The 25806-nt window shown below is 41.0% G+C and overlaps 3 protein-coding genes across 7 annotated transcripts in view; 1 reads left to right on the forward strand and 2 right to left on the reverse strand.

Moving 5' to 3' along the window:
- Nucleotides 1-19862, reverse strand: part of wwc3 (WWC family member 3) — a 34630-nt gene extending 14768 nt beyond the window's left edge. Inside the window, exons 1-8 of one of the 5 annotated variants that reach the window (XM_086088959.1) lie at nt 19623-19862; nt 16371-17229; nt 13447-13621; nt 13072-13339; nt 3118-3227; nt 2173-2376; nt 1754-1830; nt 1145-1224 (exon numbers count right to left, since the gene is read on the reverse strand). In XM_086088959.1, the coding sequence (XP_085945085.1) occupies nt 1145-1224; nt 1754-1830; nt 2173-2376; nt 3118-3227; nt 13072-13339; nt 13447-13495 (788 nt within the window). In that variant the 5' untranslated portion in view covers nt 13496-13621; nt 16371-17229; nt 19623-19862. Of the gene's footprint in view, nt 1-1144; nt 1225-1753; nt 1831-2172; nt 2377-3117; nt 3228-3902; nt 3987-13071; nt 13340-13446; nt 17270-19622 lie in introns of those variants that run through there. The other 4 variants (XM_086088958.1, XM_086088960.1, XM_086088957.1 and 1 more) reach the window with 4 other exon arrangements.
- cldn33b (claudin 33b) lies at nt 12653-17862 on the forward strand. Its single transcript, XM_086088964.1, has 2 exons — nt 12653-12727; nt 16381-17862. Exon 2 carries the CDS (start codon nt 16572-16574, stop codon nt 17217-17219), a length of 648 nt encoding a protein of 215 aa, XP_085945090.1. The 5' UTR covers nt 12653-12727; nt 16381-16571; the 3' UTR covers nt 17220-17862.
- A 2685-nt stretch (nt 19863-22547) lies between the features above and the next one.
- On the reverse strand, nt 22548-24973 carry cldn34a (claudin 34a). The gene is made up of 3 exons (XM_086088962.1): nt 24912-24973; nt 24309-24468; nt 22548-23522 (listed from the first exon to the last, which is right to left on the reverse strand). Exon 3 carries the CDS (start codon nt 23446-23448, stop codon nt 22735-22737), a length of 714 nt encoding a protein of 237 aa, XP_085945088.1. The 5' UTR covers nt 23449-23522; nt 24309-24468; nt 24912-24973; the 3' UTR covers nt 22548-22734.
- Between the last annotated feature and the right edge of the window lie 833 nt (nt 24974-25806).

Raw genomic sequence — 25806 nt, forward strand, 5'->3', positions numbered from 1 at the left:
CTCCTTGGCTCCCTGCACTCCACTGGTGCATCCTCTTCCTGAGGTGGAGCCCCACTTGGCCCCCCACTCCCTTTTCCACGGACCCTCCGTTTGCAGTTCCGAAAAGGGAGTTTTTTTTCCCTTCCCTGTCCTGTGGGAGGCGGAGCTTCACTTTTTCCCACAAATGTTCCCAAGACAAAAAGACAGACTTGCGAAATTGCTCCCTATGTGCTATACAGCGAGTTGGCCATTTTGTGGTGCTGTTTGAATGTATAATGAGTATAAGTTAACACCTTTATACAGTACATGTGCATCTGGAGAAGTAGTGAAACCAAATTTATCCCATGGCGCAGAAAAATGACTTTGGGAATTACACGTAGCTTAAAACAACACAGTATAATGTCTTAATACCATTAGCCTCATAGCATAACTAAGTTATTTTTTACTTACCGTTAACAAAATCAGTAAGAAAAAAAATGCTAAAAACTGTCTTTTACGTAAGCGGAATTTCCACCAGGAGAAAACATACGTGGACAGTTATATTGATGTGACAATCTTGACATTAAGCATTTGTTGTCTTAATGACAGAAATGCAACCAAAAAAAAAAAAAAAAAAAAAACATTGTTTTCTGAAAATGTTCTCGTATGACTTAGGCAATTCTTCCATTAGGCTAACCAACTTATATCAAGCCGGTAAACTGACACCAGTGAGGTAATTAACAGCGACCACAACGTTAGCTTATTGCGTTAGCTGCTAGCTAGCTTGTTGCTAGGCTCCATGTTGCAGCTAAAACAGTCAGTGATGAGCCAGCTAGCAGATAACACAAGAAGTTAATGTAAAAGTCTAAATTTTTTCAAATAGCACATGAATAATTAAAAAAAAAAGAAAAGAAAGAAAGAAAACGACACAAATTTTAATTAGCTAGAGGCTAACTCATTAAGATAGTGTAGTACTTATTATAGTTTCTCGCCCAAAAACCCTAAACATGTATTTTTATTTTAAAAAAAAATCTGTACAGACATTTTGATTTAAAATGCTGAATAGAACAACCCTAGCTCTTAGGAGGTAGCAGTGCATAATGAGACAGAAATAGAGCGGGAGAGGTCGGCGAGAGAGAGCAAAGGGAAAAGGGTGGTGACGAGGAAGGGTGGCGGTCACACTCACTCTTGCAGGGTCTCCACGCCCATTTCCTTGTACTGCAGCTCCTGCCTCACCTGGGCCAGCTCGTGCTTCAGTCGGGAAAGCTGCAAAGACCACAAGACAAGGACGGAGTTGATTGGGTGGACGGGGGACGGGGGTCAGACATTAGGCTTCCTCTCGCCTCAAAGTGCACAGTCATCACTAACGCACCCACTGGATGTGCTCCACTTTTCAATGCCATTTATTTTTTTTTGGTAAATAGGTCATTATATCAATAGAAATACCAGCAAATCTAAAAAAATAAATAAAAAATGTAAAAAAAAGTGTGTGTGTGTGGGGGGGGGGTGCTTCTACATTATAGTTGTACAGAACCTTAAATATGTTACTTGGGTTGTATATAACCTTAATTATGGTGTCAATATTCTACATAAGAGTTGTATGGAACCTTTAAATATGAGCCGAGTCGCCTCTCTCTGACCCTTTGATGGTGAGCTCATCCTCATCCTCAAGAGGCCCCGGGCCCCGAGCCACAGTATCCTGTCGAGGCAACACCCCGGCCGCCCAGCTATCCCCGCCAGCCCTTCTGCCCTGGTGGCAACCCATTCCCATTGTTCTCCCGTGATAATGACTCACCCGCTCTCGCCTACAAGCCACTTCCACTTTGATTTGGTCAGGGTCGTATTTCGCGCCTGAGGACGATCCGGAGAGCGCTGCGAACACACAAACGAGAGAGAGAGAGTGAGTGGCAGCTCGCTGTGGGGTCCGGAATCTGAGGTGAAGATGTAACAGAAATACACAGAAAAGTAGGACGGAGGATCTGGTGTTACGGATGGACTCTGACAATTTTCATGGTTGTTGTTCTGTATAAATGGCACCAACATGGAATGTGGGTACAAAGTCAACCTGACAATTTCGGGCTTTGGAGATAGTAACAGAAGAAGCCCCTTTCATACTGCCTGTAAAAAATACCTTCATTTTACCCCCCGTCGCTGTTCTATATAAAAGATGCCGACACGGCATGATGCGGGTGTGTGACCACGCCGGCGTCTTACCGCTGCTCGCGACGGAGCGGCTGTCCTCGGAGAGCTCGTGGAAGAGCAACATTTCGCGCTGGGCCAGCTCCAGACGCTGCTGCTTGACCAGGTACATCTCCTTCTTGGCTCGGAGGGCCTCCTGCGCCACCACCAGGTACTCCTTCAACATGCGCTCCTGCTCCTGACGCCATTGAGTGCGCGGGTTCTCGATCTGGGTGGTCTCTGAGGGTACGGCGCAAGTAGGACCCGTCAAGTACATCCAGCAGGTGTAGTTGTTGCCACAGAGCAAGAGAATATGCCTGGGAGTGTTGCTGCATGCTGTGTTTGCATGTGTGGCGGCTCCATGTGCCTTAAAGGAACAGTTGACTGAAGGGTTATAATTACCGTTTGCAGAAGATCGAAGCGCTCTAACTATTAGCATCATATGTTAGCAATAGGGTTACAACTAACGATTATCTAAATAATCCCTCAATAAATTGGATTAAAAAAGCAAGTCATTTCCATCCCTTCATTCAAAAACAGGAAATTATTTCAAATGACCAGTGCCGAAAACATAAATTAAGTATGATTAAGTCATTGGATTGGTCCGTAACATGTCGGAAAATAATCGACTATCAAAAACAATTAGAAATATTTTTGAATGAATAAAATAAGAAATAAATTGATATATTATAAAAAGAATAAATATATATGAATATAAATAGATAATCAATTAGTTGTCTACTAATTGATGCACCTCTAGTTAGCATCAAGTATACAGTGAGCAATTTGACAAAGTGACAAAGTTGTGCATTAATTCATTTAGATGTGTTTAAAAGCAGGTGAGAGCAGCACAACTATTTAAAAAAGTTTTTGGGTATTATCTGGAACGTTCCCCTCCGCAATAAATGGGGTTCACTGTGCTGCTTGGCGGAAAGGGGACAGGAGGCGAAGTAACGCATGCCGCCTGGTGTCGGGACTCACTATTGATGTGATCGATGTAGTAAACTCCCACTTGCTGGTCGTAAACCTCCTCCCAGCCGAGGGGCAGCTCATCGCCAACACAGTCGGCGAAAGACAGCGGCTTGGTGATCCTAGAGAGATGACATCACAGTGGAGAGTCGATAAATTAATTGATTTTGACTGATTGAAACCAACAATACAATCTATACAATGCTATCAGTCTGCCAAAAAAATTTTATCGAACATTGCTATTTTTTTTTATAGATACACACACACACACACAGGTATGTATGAATAATATGCATTTAAGAAGTGCAAGAAGTTCAAACTTCAAACTGTTCAAAGTTTTACAGTGGCCAGTACTATGAACTATATAAAACTTTTTAATTTATTTTTTATGTAAACCGCCATCTAGGGGGCATCTATAAGCAATTATAATCATTTTTAGAGGAGTACAATTATTTGTGGATGTTACTGCTACTCGCAGAAGGGATGTATCATTATTTATGGGAAAACGACTGATGCTGTCACTTTCGAATCTTTTTAAAATCAAATATCTTATCGATTACTCCATCGAATAATTGAGTAATCAAACCCCCCCCCCCCCATTTTTGGGGGGCTGGACCTTGATTATGCATTATTAAACACAAACAAAATGAGCCTATGTTAAACAGTTAGCAATCGCGATTAGCATTAGCGTGCTAGCGATTAGCACCTAAGGTAAACAAACACTAACTACTATTTAGTTCACACATACATCTTTATATCTACATTACACATGTAATAGTGTCTTAAAAGTCACTTACAGACGATGCTTCAACATTATCCCATGATTAAATAAGGGTAGCGCTAGCTATTAACTACATGTGGTCAATTACTTCCTGTTACTGTCTTCTTCTGGGTACGTTTAGTACATGGCTGCCCTCTATTGGTTAAGTGGTGAACACCTAAAACCGAAGTGATATTTTTAAATATATACTAACTTAATTTCCTGTGTTTTGATGAAGCTCAATGTGCTGTATTATATTTAATAAAAACCCACTAACAAAGTACTAGTCAGTACAGCGAGTCAGAACAGTACAGACGTCTGTGTAGATTCTCAGTCGTCCAAGTATTTCTAATCCGCAGAGACGGACGGAATGGATTCAACTGGACTCGTTTCCCGAAAATGTACAAATACGACTTCAACACTAGGAAACGACATGTTCACAGGTGTGAACAGTCGCGTGTCAGCCACGTGATTGACAGGTGAAAGTGCACACACACAGACAACAAGGAGGCAAACACCTCATTTCAAGTGTTTGCCAAAGGTAAACACACTCAGTCATGTCTGCACACACATCGAAGGACGGAGGAGGAGCGAGAAAAGGGTTTCAAAAATGGCGGCTCGTGCCTGCCTACAAGACGTCTATTTGGGTTGTTCCGTTTATGTATATCCATCTACATTTAAACGCTTTATAATAACAGCATTACAATTGCATATTTTATTTCCCCCAACCGATTAAACCATTCCAACGTCAACAAATTCACTTCATTCAGGGCAGGCGGGCGACTATTTTCCACATTGCCAAAATTCCCACTTCTCTCTAAATTTCTCAGACTCCCCAAAACGTAAACGTAATTAAGACATGCAGCAAAAAAAAAAAAAAGAAGAAAAAAGTTCCCCATCGTTCTCATTCTAAATTAAAACTACTCCGCTTGTTCAGAACATCTTGTGAAGGATTTTCAACATCTTCCAAGAAATCACACATTCTCACAATTCCACACTTGACAGCAAAATTCCCAAATGAAGACATATTTGACATTTACCTCCTCCCGCATTTCTTGACAGACTCAAACTATTGCAACTTTAAACTCATTCAAGACATCTTGCTAACTAATCTCATTCCACACATTAAAAACAACAACTCCAAACATGAAGAGCTATTTTACACAACTCTTGACAGATTCAAAACATTCCAACTTGAAGCCTCCCGGTTCTACATTTCAACAATTCAATCAAGCATTTCGGTTGAGTGTCAGCTCCTCAGCATTCTCATGCAATTTACACACAAATTGTTGTTGTTGCTCGACGTCACCGTCTTGTGGGGGGAAAACATGTCCGCTCGCAGATTCTAATCGCGCCACATGTGAATGTTTGCTTTGTTCCGCAGTCTTGTGACGGCGTGGTCACTTCTGCCGCCCAAACATGCACATGGTGTATGTAGGCACACACACACACACACACACACACACACACACACACACACACACACACACACACACACACACACACACACACACACACACACACACACACACACACACACACACACACACACACACACACACACACACACACACAGCAGAAAGAGTTGTCATAGTGACCACAGTGACCCTATACAGTATATTTACTGTATATGAATTTATACACGGTAAAGTTAGTTCAAGCCAAATGATAAGAAATCAATGCAAGCAGATTATTATTTTTTTTAAATAATGAAATAAGTAAAATATATTGGTAAACAATAAAAATAAAGTATAAGAAATTAATAATTAATGCAGATTTTTTTAAAAATAATGCAATAAGTAATGTATATTGGTAAACAACAAAAGTATACAAATATTTATCATTATACATATTTAACAAAAATTTACTTTTTTTCCACCCCAAAATGCTAATAGGGACAAATTGACAATTAAAAAAAAACAACAACATAATAATTAAAAAAAAATTAACAAAAAAAATATATGTTTGTATGTATTAAACCTAAATTAATTCAAGATTTCCCCCCCAATCTTCTGCTAATTGATAACTAAAGATAGTTTGATGTGTTCTGTCATCTGTGTAGCATTCCGTGCGCACATTCTGCACATTGAAAAAGTGTTTTCTGAAATTAGCCGAGGCAGACTGACAAGCATGTTCAGCTGTGGACCGACGCTCTCGCACCTTCCCTGAAAAATATATTTAGTTGTCAAAAGACATTTGCTAATTCTAGAATAATCCGTCCCGGAGGATATTTCCATCCCGCACCAGCCGTCTTTCGCCCGGCGACAGGGTCGTCGCTGCAGTGGCGTGAGAAAGATGTGAAAATGGAGGCCGGCAACACTCCAACATGCAAATCTCCTCGGTTTTTGTCATAAAACAAATATTCCAAAATAACTTTTTGCATATTTTGAGTAGATGCAAATCAGCGACCCGGACGTACCACCTGCTCCCCTCCGGCTCCTCCACGGTGGGTCCGAAAAAAGGCCACAAGTGGTGCCGGCCTGAAAATTCCATTGTGTGTTTAAAAAAGAAACGTGAAAACAACTTTAGGAGGAATGTCACTCACGTCTGAGGCGGCCGGCCGGCGCTGGTGCAGGATTTCAGAGCGCGGCTTAAAGCAGCTGATATCCAGACGGAATCTGCGTGTGCCTTTATGTGTTAAATCCGATGGAAATAGGCCTCCTAAAAGTAGCGTTAGCGTCTGGACGGACAGAAGTGGCCGAGGGGTGGTGGGAATGAAAGTGTCACTGCTGTTACTTGGGCAGGAGAGTATGGTGGAAAGTATGGCCAAAAGCCCCCCCCCCACCCCCCGGGTCAGCTACTTGGTAGTAGCGGTCCTGCTAACTAGCGTAGCATCGTAATCACAACTCAGAAAAAAGTGCAGGCGGCACCGTTTTAAATAATAAATCACCATATTTTCATAGTCTAATAATTAGCGTGGATGATGTATACAGTATCAGTCTTATTGTAAGGTATCAATACTCGCGACCTATACCATTATAGGCCGCCCTCCTGCAGCCATTTTACAATCAGGGACTAGAAATGTAAAATTATATGAACACAAAGTTGCCATAAATTTTTCATTCATTTTTCAAATGATCAAAAATTCATCCACTAGTACATATTATATTGTAAATATAGTTCAGCATTGTTGTAAAACACTTTTGTTTCTTGTTTTTATGACTTAAAAAACAAAAACAAAACAAAAAAAAGAAAGCCGTTTCTTCTTCGGTTGTTACTTCAGGTCTTTCCGGTGATGCTGTTGTTGTGGTGATATAGCGCCTCTATAACACTGCAAATGCGGTTAAAATGCGTTGCTGCCGAGCTCAATCAACACAGCGATATCAGTGGCTCAGGCTGGAGGTGGCCGCCTCTGAATTTTGTACACAGGAAAAACCCTGGTACTTATTGTACGTCATAGACGGAAATTAAAAAGTTGAGAGCAGAACTTGAACTTATTTGCTAACCAGAAGATCACTAATGAACACTTGAGAAAAACCAACGCCTCCCTCAAACAGACCCATCAGGGGAAAAAGGAACACCAGGCGTAATCTTATACCGTTAATCTCTCTGTTGCTAACCAAAACACTAGCACCTACCGGCTCAGCCAAATAAATGCCTCTCACAAACAAACGCATTACTTTAGCCATCAAGCAGTGACTATCTTACATCACAGATTAACATGAAATACTTAACTGCAGAAACCGTCGCAAACAAAACAGCACCTACTATTTTAAAGATAATAATAAACACTTTGTTCAAAGAGACCCATCACAGGAAAAAACAAAGTACCAGAAGCCGCTAATGGACGTTAATTGGTTAATAGCATCGACTACGACTTAAGAGAAATAAATGCCTCGCTCAAATAGAGCCATCAGGGAACAACCTGGCTCTGAAATTCAATGCCTAATTTCAGAGCCCATTTGAACTCATTTGCTAGCCAGAACAGCAGTAATGACCATTAAAGAAAAATTAAACACTTCCCTCAAATTAGGGAGAAAAAGTCAAATACAGGTTGTGTGCCCGAGTCGCGGAGCACCTAAAAGTGTTGAGGCGACGGCATTATTCTGCTTTTCAATAAGAATTGTGCACCGATGTGGAACAATGGAGGCCCTGACAGCTGGCCGAGTTTGGCATGTCCTGTTTAGGTTGCATTCTTCTGAGCGCCGCCCGTTCACGGACGACTACGCCGAGCCTCCATCACCTTTTCACTACTTAAAACGGTTTTCCCGTTGGAAACAATGGAAATAGAAATACTGCTGTACCTTGACTTACAAGTTTAATTTGTTCCATGAACAAGCTAGTAACTCAAATTCAATGCCATGAATCCATTTCTGCGCCTCAAAAAAACTTTTTTTCCCCCCCCTCTGACTTAAAAAACTTGCGATTTGGGGCACTCGGCAGTCAAGGTAGCAATGTATTATAGTCAGATGATTACAAAAAAAAAAAGAAGCCCACAGGCTAAATGACAGGGAGGTGAAGTGTCGGCGTGTTGTTGACGCCCTCTCGGCACATAATGAAAACACTGTGGGAAGCAAAATAAAAGCGGGGTTCAGCGCATGTGAATAACCTGCGGGCGCCTGCGAACACAGCTCACCCTTTCCAGAATAATTGAATTTGGTGTGCTTTGTGCCCCGGCATAATGGCCTCCCTTTGCCGGGCGTAGGGTTGCATAACAGAGCTAATAAAGGAGGCCCGCCGGGACGGCCCATGGACACGTGGGAAATTCCCCCCTCCCATCCCCGGCCACTCCCCCTACGCCCGTTTCTGACGCTTTGTCTGAGGCCACGAGCGAGCGCAGCCCCCGGGCATTAGTGTTAGACATGCCGAGCATGACGCTCATTCCACTGCAACCAAAAAAGTCCCACGCAGCAGCGCAAGCCGGCAGCAGCGGCCCCCGAGCTAACAGAGACCCCGAATGTCCTCTAGGATAAGACCAGGCCCAGAAAACTTGATTATTATTTTCATTCAAACACACTTTGAACGTGAGAGAAAATTGAGACAGAAAGTCAAAGGTTAAAAGTGATGTGAGCTTACAAACGGCATCCTTTTAAGTGGCATTTTTATTTTACTTGAAAGTTGATTAAAACAAATATTTTAAAAAAAATCAAAAAGTATTTAAAAAAATCAAAAAGCATTTTAAAAAACTTTTATGATGCAACTTATTTTTATTGTGTGACATTTTATGTAAATTTATTTTTTTAAGTCATTAAAAATCCTAAAATATATTTATTAGTTTTTTATTATATTTATTGTATTTTTATTCATAATTTTAAATATTTGAAAACTTTGTATTTATATAACAAATATTTTTGCAGTTTATTTTATTTTCATAATACATTTATGAAATGTTTTTATAATATTTGAAGAATTCATTCATTTTTATAAAGTCCTGTAAAGTATATTATACTAAATATATTTTTATTGTGTGAAATTACATGTAAATTGTTTTAAGTACTTAAAAATCCAAAAATATAAAATATATTTATATTTTATTATGATGTTATTTGTTGTATTTTTATTCATAATTTTAAATATTCTCAAACATATATTTGTTATGGATTTTTTTTACATTCATAATAAATTTATGGAATTTTTTTATAATATTTTATTCTCTCATTCATTTTATAAAGTTAGCTAACATTAAAAATTGTAGTGCATATTATCTAAGTATGTGTCAATGTGTCATTTTATTCATAAAAATTCTAAAATATTTTTAAAAATATTTTATTTGTATTATTTAAATTAACAAAAAAATTCATCAAATAACTTATATTTTTTCACCTTATGTATTTGAGGAATCGGTTTGAAATGGGCTAAGCGGCTAATAGGTGTTCATCATATGATCCATAATAAAACAAATAATATATGTGAAATTATTTCCTTGATTTACATTCATAAAAATCATGATTTTTTTTAATTACCAGTATGTATCTGATTAATTATTATTTATGAATCTCCTCATGTGAAAACCCTTCTATATTTATTTACGGAATGTGTTTTGAAGTGGCCTCAAGTGGCCGAGCCTTCCACGGAACCCCGACAACGTAAACGCGACCATCTGCTGCATTGAGGAATCCCATCCGAGTCTGGGAGGAATCGTTTTTTTCGCAGCGTGATCCAATTTTTCGCAACACGCCGCCGGCTCACGCAAACATGCGTCCGGCTGGCGAGGAGGACGTCGCCAAACGCATCACGACGGCCATTGACAATTATGCTAGGCCTTCAATGGCTCTTGTGTTTTTAACCAGCGGGCCAGTCAGCAGACTGCCGGCCTCGCACTCGTCAGGAGACCAATCCCGCTGTCCTTTGGACTTTTCCACATTGTGGATGCCGTTTTATTGCCACAAACAAAGAGGAAAAAAACAAACATTGGAAAAAAAAAAGCCATAAACGGGCTCACTGGTTCAATGACTAAAAACATGATGACATCTCATTTCAAGTGATATGACACACGAGACAATTAAATTAAACTTAGTCGCGTCGTTAAGATCGCATAGCGTCAAGCAGCACCAACTGCAGGCGGGTACCAAAAGAATGTTTGGAATTTTCGCCATCCGTCCATTTTCTACAGCGCTTATCCTGTTCAGGGTCACGGGGGGAGGCTGGAGTCTCTCCCAGCTGACTTCACGTAAGAGGAGGGACGCACAGCCTGGACCGATGAGCCGTCAATCACGGGGGACTGACACAACCGTTCACACCGACTCGCCAAGAGTTTGGCTGTAAAGAGTAAAACCTTCAAAGATCTCATATTGGAACGTCAACAGGGGCTTGCGACAGGAGGCATTCCTCTGGCGGAGAAAATCTATGAATCACTAGACTAACAGTCTCAACAAAAAAAAAAAAGTGATGATGAAGCAAAAACTGTTGAGGAAATCAGTTGTTTTTTTTGTTTTTTTTCTCGGGGTGACGCGCCACTTCTGCATTCTCTTTGTTTGAATCACCTGCATGCAACAAGATCGGTCGCCGGCAACTTGGAAATAACTTGTATATATGTCAGGCTTAAAACGATCCTGATTTTGGAGCCAACCACCAATCAATCGAGCGGACCAAAACCCTAAAAATTCTCCCCAAAACGTTGATAAACATTAAATACACGGAAATAGAAAATAAAATAATTTAAAAATGTATAAATATATAATATAATAAACGTAGCTGCAAATTATGCATAAAATATCTGCTGATTCAACATTCAGATCAATGTAAAGTCTAGTATGTATACAAATAATTAAGTCTCGGGAGCCATGCAGCATTGTGTTGCCTCAAGATTCAATGTCTGGATTTTTTAAAACTCATTTGCTCCCTAAAACGTATAAATACGTTCTATTTTAAATGTTTCAAGTGTCCCAAAGAGATATTTATAAATTTTTTATGTTTTTTTTATGCTAGAGCATACACAAGGCTTTGATGCAGCCTCACAACTGCACAGAACGGTTGAAGAAATATAAATTACACAAACGGCCAGCAGGTGGCAGCAGAGTATAAGTCAACCAGGGCCATGTTGGAAAAAAACCCTCAATTGCTCACAATTCTAAAGACATTTGTGGATAATGCTAAAACGTAACTATATTCTAATGCTAATTGCTGCAAAAATGGAAACAGATAAAAATATAATTTTTTTTCCTGGTGAAAGAAGAAACTTTAATCTTTCTTTAGGTAGGTTCCATGTTTTTATAGCAATAGAACACAATATTCGGTGGGCTTTGCAAAATCTGTCAAAATCCAGTAAAGCGGCAGGGAGTGAAGGGGATTGCTTCAGTGAAAATGGCTGCTTGGCGTAAATGAGTTAAGACAATAATACTTGAAAAAAGTTTGAGTAAGCCTGTTTTGTTTAAAAACAGATCACTATATTGCTTTGGTGCATAAGCAAGTAGTTGTCCATGAAGGCACGTTTACGCAAATCATTTATGCCCATCTTCTTTTTTTTTTTCATCACTCATGGCTCTAAGACCTTTGAAAAATACTTTGGGAAAACAATGTAGCCACAGTTGTTTGCCTTTATGAAGTATTAAAGGCTGGTCAGGGGGTCGACATGAGCAGACTTTGATGTGGATGGTTGGAGCTGGCAAAGCGCCGGCCACGTGATTGAAGAAAATAATCATTTTTGAGCGCATTTAAATTTGCCATTTTGGGGCAGTGTTGTGTTGATGCGCAACGGTACAAGACAGCAAATATAAGGCATGAAACCATCTTGAGGCTATGCAGTAAAGTTTGTTCAATTTAAAAGCAAGATGGAGTTTGTTTTTGTGCCGGAGAGTGACGACAGACAAATGACCACGACCACTCGCAGTCACACCGAGAGACAATTCAGAGTCTTCAACGGCGATAACATGCATTCCAACTATGGAAAAAAACATGCAAACTGATTTTTTTTAGACTCTGAACCCAACAAAAATCGGTATTCTTCATTGACCCAACACTAGAATGAGACTGGCCCGCCCCCTCAAAATCGAGCTAATTTCAGCAGGAGAAGAGATAAGGGGGAAATGTGCTATACCCCTTGTTCATTTGGGTATTTTGACACAAAACATGTTGAGAAGTGTTTTCAAATGTGGGAAAAAAAAAAAGCATAACATGTCTCCTTTCAAATGACCTAACTTAGAATTCCCGGTCCATCCCTCAAAAGTGAGTGCTCGGTGAATTCCCAGTCCCCGGTGGAGGCGCGCATCCTCCCCGCGGCTTTTCCCAGCGGCCCAACTTTAGCAACATTCCTGGCATAGTTTCGCCTGGATTTCTGGGAGATGGAGTTTTCGCGGCCCCACATATACACTTACAAAACACACACATTTTGTTGGATTGGAAAAGATGTATGGGAAATAAAGAAGAGAGAAAAAAAAAGGGGGTAACAATATGTGTTAGGTGAGAGCTGCTGGAATGCTGCAGGTAACACTCACACACACACACAGACACACACAAAGACACACACACACACACTTTGATTAGAGGATGTATTAGGAATAAGGCATTAGGGAAAAGGGGAAACAATAGTGTGAAGAGAGTGTGTGAAAGTGAATGGAAACAACAAATATTAAAAAAACATGTAAAATGTCACTTTTAGGAAGTCAAGACAAGCAAGGCTTAGTAGGGTGAGTGATGATGGGGTTTAAATCTGCGTCAACTCGTCCTTTCGTAGAAAAAAAAAAGCCACAACAAAAATCCTCAAAAGCATCATTTTGTTACTCGTTTCGAAATAAAACGCGAAAAAATGGCATACTGGAGCGTCTTACCTATCCCTGGGGTCTATCCACGAAGTTTGCCGGGTGTTGTGGTCGATGAAGAACACTCTTCCGTCGTAGTCTCGGGCTTCCTCCCATCCGGCGGGCAGCGGTAGCTCGGAGCTCTCTCGCCGCTTGCCGCCGCCTCCGCCCGGCCACGGCATCGCGGCTGGCCGCCGCTGCAGAGCGGAGGGCTCCAGCCCCGTTGCTTCTTTGCTTCGGTCGTCGTCGTTGTCGTTTCCTCTCAGCGTCTCCGCGGGCCGGCCGACCGGTCGCTCCTCTTCACCGCATCGCGGCCCCGCGGTAAAAAAAAGAAAAAAAAAAGAGAGCAAAGTTTTCGGTTTAAGAAGGAGTTGGAAGTGGCGGCGGCGGCGGCGGCGCTCTCACGGTGCTCTCGCCTCCATGTTGGCCTGCTCCCTCCGCCACCATGTTTCATTCCTCCGTGTCCTTATTCGGGCCCGGGGTGGATTTGCATAAACGGACGGACGCGAGGGGCGAGTTTGGCCCCTCTATCCAATCCCCTCCTCTTGCCTCCCTCTCCGGGTCCACTTTAAAGCAGCCCCTTTAAAAAAAAAGAAAAAGAAAAAAAGTTTTATTTTTTTAATTTTATTTTTTTTAAATTGGTCATTCGACTTGACTTTGGCTAATCCCCGCTAATGTTTTTGTATTTTCACTAAAAGCTATTGATTCGTGACATTAAACTCAGATAATTCCACTTAAATTGTCATTTAGTTGATTGTTTCGACCATTTAAAGTGAGATTAATGTCAACTGGACTAAAAAGTTTTCCCAAAACAAGTTTTTCCCTCCAGTACGAAGGCTGAGGGCTTGACTAGTTTGTTATACATTAGCGCCACCTAAGGCACAATGCGAGTATTGCACCTAGCTCGTTTTCACATTTTATGACGTCATGCATTTTTTCCTGTCATGTTATGGGCTCCCGCCACAGCTGTGAAGCGCTGTTCTTTGAATATTAATGAAAAACACTTTTGAGACTTTTCCCCTTAACTATATGATGTCAGAATATATAGTTAAGGGGAGAAAAAAAACATTAACAGCTCTAGCATTATTAATGTGTTAATATAATATAGCTGTATATTTATCTGTCCCTAAAAGTCCTAGAATTATTTTTTTTGTTATTGTTAATTGATTAGGTATTTTTTATTTTATGACAATGGTTATTTATATGAATACAGTATATACGTTTTTATTTTGTGCATTGTCTCATTTAAGGGACATTATGATTTGTTCTTATTAATTTTATTTATTTATCTCATTTCAATGCTTCTTTTTATCGTCTCATACATTTTCCTGCTCCACTTTGGTTTGTGTGGCGTGGTGCAGAAAGAGTTTTGTCTTAGCTTTTATTTTATTTGTAAAACACCCAAAAAAAAAATTTAACATCTGAGGACACATCTGTGTGTGTGTGTGTGTGCTCTTCTTCTTTTGGAACCGATAGAGCCTTATTGGAGCATCTCACACGACAGCGAATGCTGCCCTCTGCTGGTCAAATGTAGACATTGCATCATTTTACGTCATTAGTTTCCCGTAAAAAAAAAAAATCATTTTATAGTTTTATACATTTGTTGTAACGTTGAGTAAAAGCTGTTTTAATATTCACCCATGTTCATCTTTTTGGTTTTCATTCATTTACAGTATTTTCTAAAATGTGAATAAAATATGGACATACAGTACTTTCTCATTTTCAGTATACAGTAGTTGCTTTAAAACAGTTTTAAAAAAATCATTAATAATCGAGATCGCACGATAGGAACGTTTAGTCAGAAAATAATAAAAACTCATGTAGAGTAGGCTACTGCAGATAACTGAAAAATCTACTCGTTAAAAAGCTTTTGTACTTGGTTACCTCCCACCACCGATGCGTGCGAGACGTGACGTCACTGCCGTCAGCTGAGCGTTTGTTTTCCACCTGAGGGGGAGTTTATCTCGGCATTTTGATCTCCTGCATAGCTTGTGCGCGCGCGCGCGTGTGTGTGTGTGCGCGTGTTTCCCATCTCCCATCCTACCGGTGACCGGCAGCCGCCTCCCACAGGCCGTGTCGAGCCCGTGTGAACACAACACAACACAATAAGCCGCAGTGTTTGCAGCCTTGCAGACAAGATGTTACCAAAGCGGCTCTGTTTGGACATTTTCAAGGAAAATACACATTATTAATTAAAAGTAAAATAAAATAGGGACTACATTTTCTTGATCGGCAAAAAAAAAAAAAACTACTGAAAATGGCTGGCATTGATTCACTTTTTTTACATTATTTCCGAAAGAAGGTTAAACCTAGTGCGGTCACTATTGAATATTTTTAGAATCGATTAATCGGCTACTCCAAGCTCGATTATTAAAATAGTTGTCGATTAATTTGATAATTGATTACTTGTCAAATAATCGATTAAATCTGACAGCTGTAATGTGAACCATGTCGAGTCACACCTCAAATTAAACGTCTTGACGATAGCGTTCCAATATAACTTTGTTACATAACTTTGCTCGTAACTCAAATCGACTTTTGTTAGAGAAAACATGAAAACGCTTTTGTTGCTCAAGGAATGACGGATGGTGTGATGTTGCTCGACCTTGGAGTTCACCTTTACTTTCTTTAGAGGTTGTTCTAGGCTCTATTGTTATTGCTCAAATTTTCCATCTCTTTCATTCGTTTTCCATGGGATGGAATTATTATTTGATGGAATAATCAAAAGGATAATCAATTTTCAAAAGATTTGATAGTAACAGCACTAATCGTGTTACCAACTCGTCATCCTTTAAATGGGCTGACTGCTTACAAATTTGATCACGATCCCTATGGTCTGTCACTATTGAATAGTTTTAGAATCGATTAATCGATCAATTAATCGACTAATCGGATTCCGATTATTCAATCGATTGACTCATCGGATTCATTTTAATTTGGTATTAAAGTGTATTACAAAAGCATTTTTCTCTGATTACGGTTTATTAACCAGTGATTGCTTATTTTGTACTTTGTGTTCATATAGTGATTTAAAAAAAAAAAAGTTTTGCAAATGCCTCCAAACGATTACTCAATCAGTTGTCGATTAATTTGATAATCAATTACTTGTCGATTAATCGACTCATTTTGAAAATGCCTCCAAACGATTACTCAAACGGTTGTCGATTAATTTTGCAAATGACTCCAAACGATTACTCGATTATAAAAACTGTCGTCGATTAATTTGATAATCGATTACTTGTCGATTAACTTTGACAGCAAATTCTTTTCCATTTTCCCTTTCTATTTGTACCTGTTCCTGAAGAACAGAATGCTGAAACTTTTGCTACCTCTGACCAGCTCTGCCACTGCTGCCCATTGGCACAGGAAGCAGGAGGGCCACAGAGGGGAGGGCCCGGGCCCTTCCCCCAGCCCTCCCTCCCTCCCTCCCACCTTGCAGTAGAGGATGAGCTCTCGTCCCAGCGGCAGCACTTGGTGCCAGGAGCTCCCGGGCCCTCCAGCCTCTTAGCAAGCATCTCTCGGTCAAGCCAATGGACGGCTGCGGCGGCGCCCTGGAGCCGCTGGGCATGCTGCTGTACGCCGGGGCCTGGCTGTGCGTCCTGGGGGCGGTGCTGTCCCCGCGCTGGCTCAGCATGTCCACGTCCCTTCTGCCGGTGGAGAGCTACGAGCTGGGCCTGTGGGAGACGTGCGTGGTCCAGGACACGGGCGGCATGGAGTGCCGAGCCTACGACAGCCTGCTGGGCCTCTCGCCGGACCTCAAGCTGGGCCGCGTGCTCACCTGCGCCTCCCTGGCGCTGGGCGCCCTCGGCTTCCTGGTGGCCATCCCCGGCCTGTCGCTGGTCAACGGCTGCAAGGAGGACGGCGCCAAGAGGACGTTGGCCGCCACGGCCGGGGCGCTGGGGATGCTCTCCGGGGTTCTGTGTTTGATCCCCGTCTCGTACGTGGCGCACGTGGCCGTGGTGCGCTTCTTCGACGACACGCTGCCCGACGTGGTGCCGCGGTGGGAGTTCGGCGACGCCCTGTTCTGCGGCTGGGCGGGGGGCTTCCTCCTGGCGGTGGCCGGACTGCTCCTGGTGCTCGCGGCCCGCTCGGCAGGACGGGAGCCGACGCCTCCGGCCGGCCCGCAGAGGAGGTACCAGGTGATGAACACGGTGCTGGCGCGGGCAGAGTACGTATGAACGGCGATCGCTGGAAAGCGTCGCCATCAAGAAGTAATCCATACTTTTCCCTTTTGAAATGTACATAAACATGTAAATAGAGGAATAGAAGCTGCCGTCACCTGTAAAAATCAATCAAATGTGTTTTGGGCCCGTATCAGTGGCATGTTTTCGAGGCGGCGCTCGAGCTAAAACTACATCTTGTATGATAGTTGTCGTTTATGTGGTCTATGATCATTTCAAGAATCATGTTGCGTCAGTTTTTAGGAGCGTGATGTTTTTCCTGGATCAGTGGAACGTTTTCTAGGTGGCGCTCGAGCTAAAATATTCTGACTGTAAAATGAGAACTAAAACTGTGGTGTAATGTGTTCAATGTGCTGAATGATCAAAATACATCTTAATCAAAATCAAATCATTGTTGGTACTGTATCAGTGGGATGTTGTCTTGGCGCAGCTCAAGCTAAAACGATCCTGTTTCATCACACTTCATGTGCTATGTGATCATAAAGGAACATGTGTGTCAATTTTATTGGATAGCATTTCATTCTTCCTGTATCAGTGGAAAGTTTTCTATGTGGCACTCGAGCTAAAATAATGTGACTGTAAAATGAGCTAATTTGTTTTCTGTTGCTGATTGATCAAAAAATAAATCATATTGAGGTGACATGTGGAAGTCATTTAATCGTTGTTGGCACTGCATCACTGGGATGTTTTCTTGGCAACGCTCAAGCTAAAAGTCTCTTGTATGATAGTTTATGTGCTATAGGATTAATTTTTTTATTTTTAAATAGCATCACATTCCGTATCAGTGGAACAATTTCTATGCGGCACTCAAGCAAAAAAAATAAAAATCTGAATTTAAAATGAGCTCATTTGTTTTATGTGCCAAAATTAAGAGGTTACATTGTTTGTTACTGTATCACGGGGATGTTTTCTTGGCAGCGCTCACGCTAAAACTATCTTGTATGATAGTTGCTGTGCTATATGATCATTAAGAATCATCATAGTCACAATGCCTGTCAACAAATTTAACTCATTAACTGCCATTGACGGCTATAAACGTCAAAATTTCATTTGAACTATTTCTACTAGTTTAATTTTTTTTCCTTCACTTTTGTTAACAAGAGTATGAAAACCTAGGGAAAAAATGATAGTACATTTGGAACAAATCAAATTTGTGATTAATTGGGCGTTACTAGTTAAGTCATGCGATTACTTAAAAATTGTTATCGCCTGACACCCCTAATTTTTAATATTTTCCTTAAAAATAAAAAATAAAATGTTTTTTTTCTTTAAAAAATAGTTTTTTTTCGCATGACTTCTCTAGTTAACTCACGATCAAATTTTATATCTGTTGTAAAAGTACAATACATTTGTTTTTTTAGGTTTTCATACTCTTGTTAACAAAAGTGGATTAAAAAAACCTAATAGAAATTGTTAAAATTAATTTTTGACGTCTATAGCCGTCAATGGCAGTGTATGAGTATCAATGGGATGTTTTCTAGGCGCCACATGAGCTAAGACGGTCTATTGTGCAACAGTTTGTGTGCTGACCACGATTCTTTATGGTTGTGCATATAATCCAACCATAGCACGACATAGCTCGAGCGCCGCCTAGAAAACATCTCCAACAATGTTATTTACTTTCTTGTGTGACCTCCAGTTTGAGAAGCACTGTGTTATGAAGCACACTTTTCCCCCTCTTCCGATTGGCTGTCAGTCTCTTGGCTCCCGCCATCCCCTTTCGCCCGCTGGTGGAAACGCAGCGTGAGGCTAATTCCATCGCATTTCCTGCTCGCCGGCCGAGCTAAGCTGCGTTTAATGAACGCCTTAATTTGGCGGCGTGCACTGCCAAGAATGCGGAGCAGGTCGCCCTCGCGGCCCCCCCCCCAACTTTCGCTTCATTACAGGACTTTGCCGAACGGTCGGAGGTCGCCGGCTTCACTTGGAAAGTAACAAATCGCACAAACATACGACATGTGGAGTTTGTTCTCATAAGAGGAGGCTAATTGACCGGTTCATAATGTTTGGAAACAGTAGGCGACAGGTTGCTTGCGGGTGGCGGGAAAAAAAAAGAAAAAGAAAAGGCTGCATCGCTGATTGGTGTTTGGGCTTGCTATATGTCCCCAAAAACATTTTGTGTACACCCCCTCCCCCCCCCAATTGACTTCCAAATATAAATAAATAAACAATTCAGTGGTATCCTGTGTGTGAAGAGAAAACGAGCGAATGTTTTAAATAGTTATACAGAGAGTTTTGTGAAGCATAGTGTGGCTAGCCTACGAGCTAACGTTACAGCTAGCATGCCATCATTTCAGCGCCAATTCGCCCAAAAAGCTATTAAATCAAACAAATGGAAAAATAAAATAAAATACAGTATTGTTAGGCAGTTCAGACTATATCTGAATTTTTGAATCAACTTACCTGTTGAAATGTGAATTACGCTCGGCGTTTCGTCTCCATTGGTAGCTAGCAAAACGTCTTGAATCAGCATCGTTGGTATGATGGATACTATTAACATTTATGTATGTTTTTTTCATATTTTTATAAATAAATATTGTTTCTGAAGGGCTCTGTATGGGGTAGATGCCACGGACTTCCGACTTCTGGTTTTTACACATCGGGACGCGGCCCGAACGTCACAAACAGCAACCGGAAACAAGCGCGAGTGCGTGAAAACCGGAAGTCGGGACTTCCGACTTCCGGGTTTCAAATGCACTGACTGCAACATGGCTGTGACGACTACAGACATCCATTTGTAATTTATCGGGACATTTCTAGTCAAAGATCAACTCAAAAAAGTGGCCGACTGCATGACTTGAAGGGTATTATGTGACCACAAATGATTTCTATTAATGTAGATTGGACACAAATGGACGTCAATTAGCAGACTGAACATCTTACCCGCTGAGTTTGGGCAGCCGGGGGGAAAACACACGTACGCATACACAAGATGTTATTTGGGATTATGAGACCCCCGCAGGTTTAGAAAATGGCCTCCTGCTAACGTGACTGGAACACAAACAAATAAAAGCTGCTGGAAGAATGAAGTCCTATAATCAGAGGTGGCAAAAATACACACACGATTGTAATAAAGTAGAAGCACAGATTAAAAGAATAACTTTAAAAAAATGGTGAAAGTAGAAGTGCTGATTCAACTCTTGAAATGGAAAAGTATTTATTGTAAAATGTACTCAAATAAAAGCACAATGCTTACTTGAAAACTGAGCATTATCAGGATCGTTTATCTTTGCGTGGCCAGTACAACGAGCCGTTTATGATGCAAGATGAAAGTTTTGATACGATGTTGTTAGTTGGGGTTCAGAGAGCACATTTTTATCAGTGTCACAAATCTTGTCAAGTACACGTGGAAGATCACGATCATCACATCAGGCAAAAACTGCAAAGGCAAGGTTCTAATGCAAACCACGGTTTAAAAAAAACAAAACATAATCGACTAATAAATCACTTTCTCGTCAAAATGTTGAATAGAATGGTTTGTAATATAAATAAATTACATTATAAAATGTATGTTTTTAAATCAAATATAAGCTACTTAAATAATATTTAATTTTAATATCATTTCAACAGGTCGTTTATTGTTTTTCCATGTCTAATTACTCTGTTTTCATTATTTTTGGTTTATTTTAAACTTGAAGAATTTAATCATTTGTATTTACAATGATCATGAATGTACTTAATTTTTTTTTTGGGGGGGGGGCGTACACATTTTCATACTGTAATCAACTTTCTTGCCAAATAATTCCTCAATATTATTTCTTATATTTTGTCAAAATATAATAGAATTATATATATTTTTTTAAATCAAACCTTGATTTGTTTAAAATTTTGCAGTTTCATTTATACCATTTCAAAAAAAAATTGTTATTTGTACAACTCAATTAAAAAAAAATCTTTGACCAAATAATAATAATAAATTACTGCAATAATGTGGTTGCGCATGTGTGTACACCCTCTTATAATTGGAGGATGGGGCTGCGTTCCGATCCCGCTCATAATACGTTAATTGAGGGTTAGCCCACATCTGCCACTTTAAAGTGCCTTTGATGAACCTCAAATAAAGCTCTGATGTTCTAGTAGGCTTTTCCTGACATTTTTTCTTTTTCTTGAAAGCTGAATTTTTTATTTTATTTTGCAGTCTTCTCTTAACCTTGAGTTTGAAACAAACAATTGAACAAAGTAATTATTTTAATTTCGTTTGTTACGTCCTGTTCCTACGTTGGTCGGTTGCTTGCAGGTTTTACTCCGCTGATAAATGACACAGCAGATTAGATAAGAACGACAAGTCATGTCAGTCTTATCTGCAAATGGGGGAGAACGGGAACGTCGTGCTCCTTCACTTTTGGGAATTTGCTTTCCTCCAGTGCTCCGAGCGCCACTCGTGCTGGACTTGTGTTTCTGACGGCGGCTCAACAGCCTTTTGTTTGCTCCGAGTGGGCCGCCGCTCTCCACTCTTCACCGGCCGTCCGGCGGCCCCCCTCTCCAAAAGCTCACGTGTTAGCCTCCTACATGCAAGTTCACATTGTCAAGCTGACCCGCCAACATGCCTCATACATCACAACGTCCATTTTGATTTGGCATGCTCGGATCATGACCATGTGTTACTTGGCAGTTGTGAAATTTGATGTGTATCAAGGCAGCACAATATCCATATTTGTGTCGATACAATGCATGACGTGCATCGTTATCAACAATAGCTCACAATATCCAAATGTCATGCTGGTAGTGTATGACAATACATCGCAAGAATACTTTTTTTTTTATAGTAATTTCTGATTTTTTTTTTTGCAAAACCCGTTTTTCGTGCAAAGCACTTATCTGCAATCTATCTGCTTCTTCAAGAATTTTGGGCGCTAATTAAAAAAAAGAAAATTCTAGTTTTTGTGCGGATTTTTGCGATTCAGCCTATAGTCTAATTTTAGTTACTCCAGATTTTATTTAGGTTATATTATAAAAATGTGCACAAATTAATGTCATGTAAATCACAATTTATTTTGTGGGGATTATTCTCAAGTGGTATTTAAATAGGTAGTTGATCAATGTTAGTGTTACAAAGAGGTAGAACATTTCCAGCAGATGAGAAATTTCAGACTTAAGTTAATTTTGGAGAAAAAAAAACAAATTCGAAACTTTGCATGGCAATTTAATTAACTAGAATTTTAACGAAACATCATATTCAGGCAAATTATGATGCATAAATTATTTTTGTTGTGTCATAAGCAGACAACAGTGTGAACGAGATAGCTCTCCTTGCCCACATGCACGGGCATTTAGAACCTTAATGGCTCCATTTTACCCCACACTCTAAAAAGAGAATTGTTGAACCAATTTAAGGTTACAAATTTAATTTAAAAAAAATAATTGATTGGTAACACAGGCTTGACTTAAGTTATTCCAAAAAGAATATATTAAGTTTAAAAAAACGATTAATTCTTTTAAAATTGTAATTCCCATAGAACTTTTCCAACTCTGCAAATTCCTGCCAAGGTTGCATTGTCATATTTCAATGTTGCCATCACGACACTTGATCAGCATGAAAAAAAGCGGGATTATCCCGGTCCTGCTTGTCCTCCTCTGCCATCGGCCATCCATGCAGCTCGGGTCCGAGGGTCCTCCACACGTGCCGGTGGGCGAGAAACAGCAGCCCGCTGATGAGCATGAGCACGGCGGCCACGAAGCCCACCCCGACGGCCGTGCCGACGCGCTGGCTGGCGGGAGCGGCGGGAAGCCTGAAGCGGGGCGGGAAGGGGATGGTGGCGTTGTTCACCATGGCGCTCGTGTTCCAAACCAGCGGCGCCAGGACGAGCGCCGCCGTGCACAGATAGAGGCCTCCGGCCAGGACGAAGGCCGCACGCAGACCGCCGCGACGCTCCACTGAGAAGTAGACCCGCCTCACCGCCTGGACTGCGACGCCGTTGCCCGCCAGGCCACCCAGCATGGCCAGGACCATCAGAACCTGCGCCGCCCGGATTTCCAGCGGGACAAAGCCGTCCGAGACGGCCATGCTCTGGCAGTTCTCCATCTTGGGCAGGACGTGGCTGTGGAAGCACACCCGCCAGATACCCACCCAGGCCACGCCCGAGGTGATGACGGACGTGAGGTTGTCGGGGTTCACGTGCCACACGCGCCACTCGTCCATGCCCGTCGTGGCCATGGTGAGGATCCACGCCAGGCAGCCGGTCAGCAGGCCGAAAAACTGCCAGTGGGCTGTGTGAGCCAGGGACAACATGATGATGATGATGAGGTCAAGGGTCAAGGTTTCTCTTGATTTCTCTCCCTTAGGAGAATTTTGCTTCGGGGCAGCTGCATATATGAATACAAACAAAACATAATCAACAATCCATGTGTCATTAGTTCTTCAACTCTATACTGTCATTTGATGACACCCACGTCACTCACCAGGTGAGGCCTCACTTTTTCAGAGTCAGATACTACAGCAGAACGTGAGGACGGTGAGCTCAAGTGGACAAACAAATAATATAATACTTGCACGTAAGTGTTCGTAATCCATTTTTATCCAATTACTCAATTGGGTCAAAAATGGACCGATCCTCTACTTACTAACTCTCTGGGTTGCTTTATACAAAATTACCCATTTTTTTATTTATGAGTTGTTATACCCATTTCTTGACTCAAAGTTGGGTCAAATTTGACCCAAGTAGAGGATCGGTTCATTTTTGACCCAACTATTTTGCAACTGAGTGTATGCAACTTTGGCATGTCCCACACTATTTTGCAAACTACATTGTGTGTAACAACAAATTAAGTATAAAAAAAAAAAAGAAAAAAAAAGTGTATATATATATATATATATAAACAGTAGCTGCATACAAGCTTGCTAACTGAATCATGTTGCTAAGTGAAGGTCCACCATGAGCTCATTAAATGCTAACATTAGCCAAAAATGCCCAACCTCTCAGTAAGCATTTTGTTGTTTGTACATTGTCTACTAGCAATTTATATACACATATATGTTTTTTTGTGGTGAAATTAAAAGCCTCAAAAGCACATAAAGTACTTGATACTTTTTTCCTCAGACTATGCAGAGTGAAATTTGACCTTCTGTGGCCTTTTTGATAAGAGACGTACCATTTAATCAGAAAGGCATTCACAATCAGCTGAGCAACTTTGATGATGATGATGATGATGATGATGATGATGATGATGATGATGATGATGATGATGATGATGGCAAAAGAGCTGACATGTTGATTCCGGGACAACCCGCCGTCACTTGTGTCGAAGATGGCTGCCGTCGACAGGGAGAAATATTTCAAAGTTACTCAATGCGACAGCTCAGATGGCACCGTTAGTAAACAAACATTTTTATGACATCGTGAGTTAATTGCTGCGAGCTCGTCGATGGCGTTTTGCATTACAGGTTAGCATCACGCTAGAAGCGCGAGAACAGGTATCATTGGATTTAAATGGGTTGTTTAAATGTTTTGATATGGGCTCACTGTATATATTGATTTTCATGATAAATGATGCAATATTAAAATGTGATGCTGCTATATCAATACTGCATCATATGAAGATATCACATAATGGAATTTTGATAGCAGTCGACCGATACTGTCTTCGAAGAGAGAATCCACCCGCATTATACATTTTTGAAACGCAAACGACGTTAACATAAACACAACGAGCTTCACATTTACAACTTGTGATGAATTTAATTGGCAGTATTACCTGCACGGACGTTCCAGCCAGGGTGAAAATGTCCAAATCCTTATGATGAGTCGAATCTGGAAAAGAAGACCCGGTAGCAACAAGCGCACTTTGCGACTGTAAAAGATGTTGGTGTAGTTGTCACGCTATCAGCAAGCCCAGCAAGGCTTGGCTGAGTTAATGAGTTACAACGACGAGCTGGAAAAATGCTACACAATCACAAAAAAAAAAAAAAAAAAAAGGAACAGGAAGGTTTTTTTTGACACTTTGTTTTAATTTTCCCATCAGGATTTTCAAGCGTGTCGGGAATGCTTTTTTGTGTTTGAACTACACACAGGAGGGCCTTGAAAGACAGGAAGGGAAACGTACAACCCGTGGGACATTATTATTATTATTTTTTTTAATCTGGCCCGCCATGCAATTCTAAAAAACAAAACAAACAAACAAACAAAAACCTCAGAGAAAGTGTTATAAAAAGTCACACATGTTCGTAATATAGAACAATAAACATTTCTTCAATTTAGCACGGCCCTCGGGACGAGTCGGGAGGACGCTGGCGTCAGTGTGGTGGGCGGCAGGCACTTGGCACCGAATGTCAAGTGCGTCTCCTGCGTGCTCAAGTGCTCTAGAAAATGTCAACAACAGGGTGGGGGGGGGGGGGGTCACACGAGATTTCACTTCAAGGCCACTAGCTGCTGGACCAAAAAAAAAAAAAAAAAAAAGGGGAAACAAGTGGTGTGATAAATAGTGGTTATTCCGAAGTCACGTGGCAGCTGCGAGCACAAAAACGTCGTCCGTCTGCTGTGCTGGTCCAAAGGCTACAATAAATTACTAAAAAAAACAAAAAAACAACAAAACCAAAAATGAAATTAAGATACAGTGAACCCCCGTTGTATCGAGTTTATTCGCTCTATCG

This window comes from Leptonotus elevatus, chromosome 11 (assembly GCF_054856555.1).
Source record: "Leptonotus elevatus isolate MCC_2025b chromosome 11, RoL_Lele_1.0, whole genome shotgun sequence".
NCBI classification, from domain to species: Eukaryota; Metazoa; Chordata; class Actinopteri; order Syngnathiformes; family Syngnathidae; genus Leptonotus; species Leptonotus elevatus.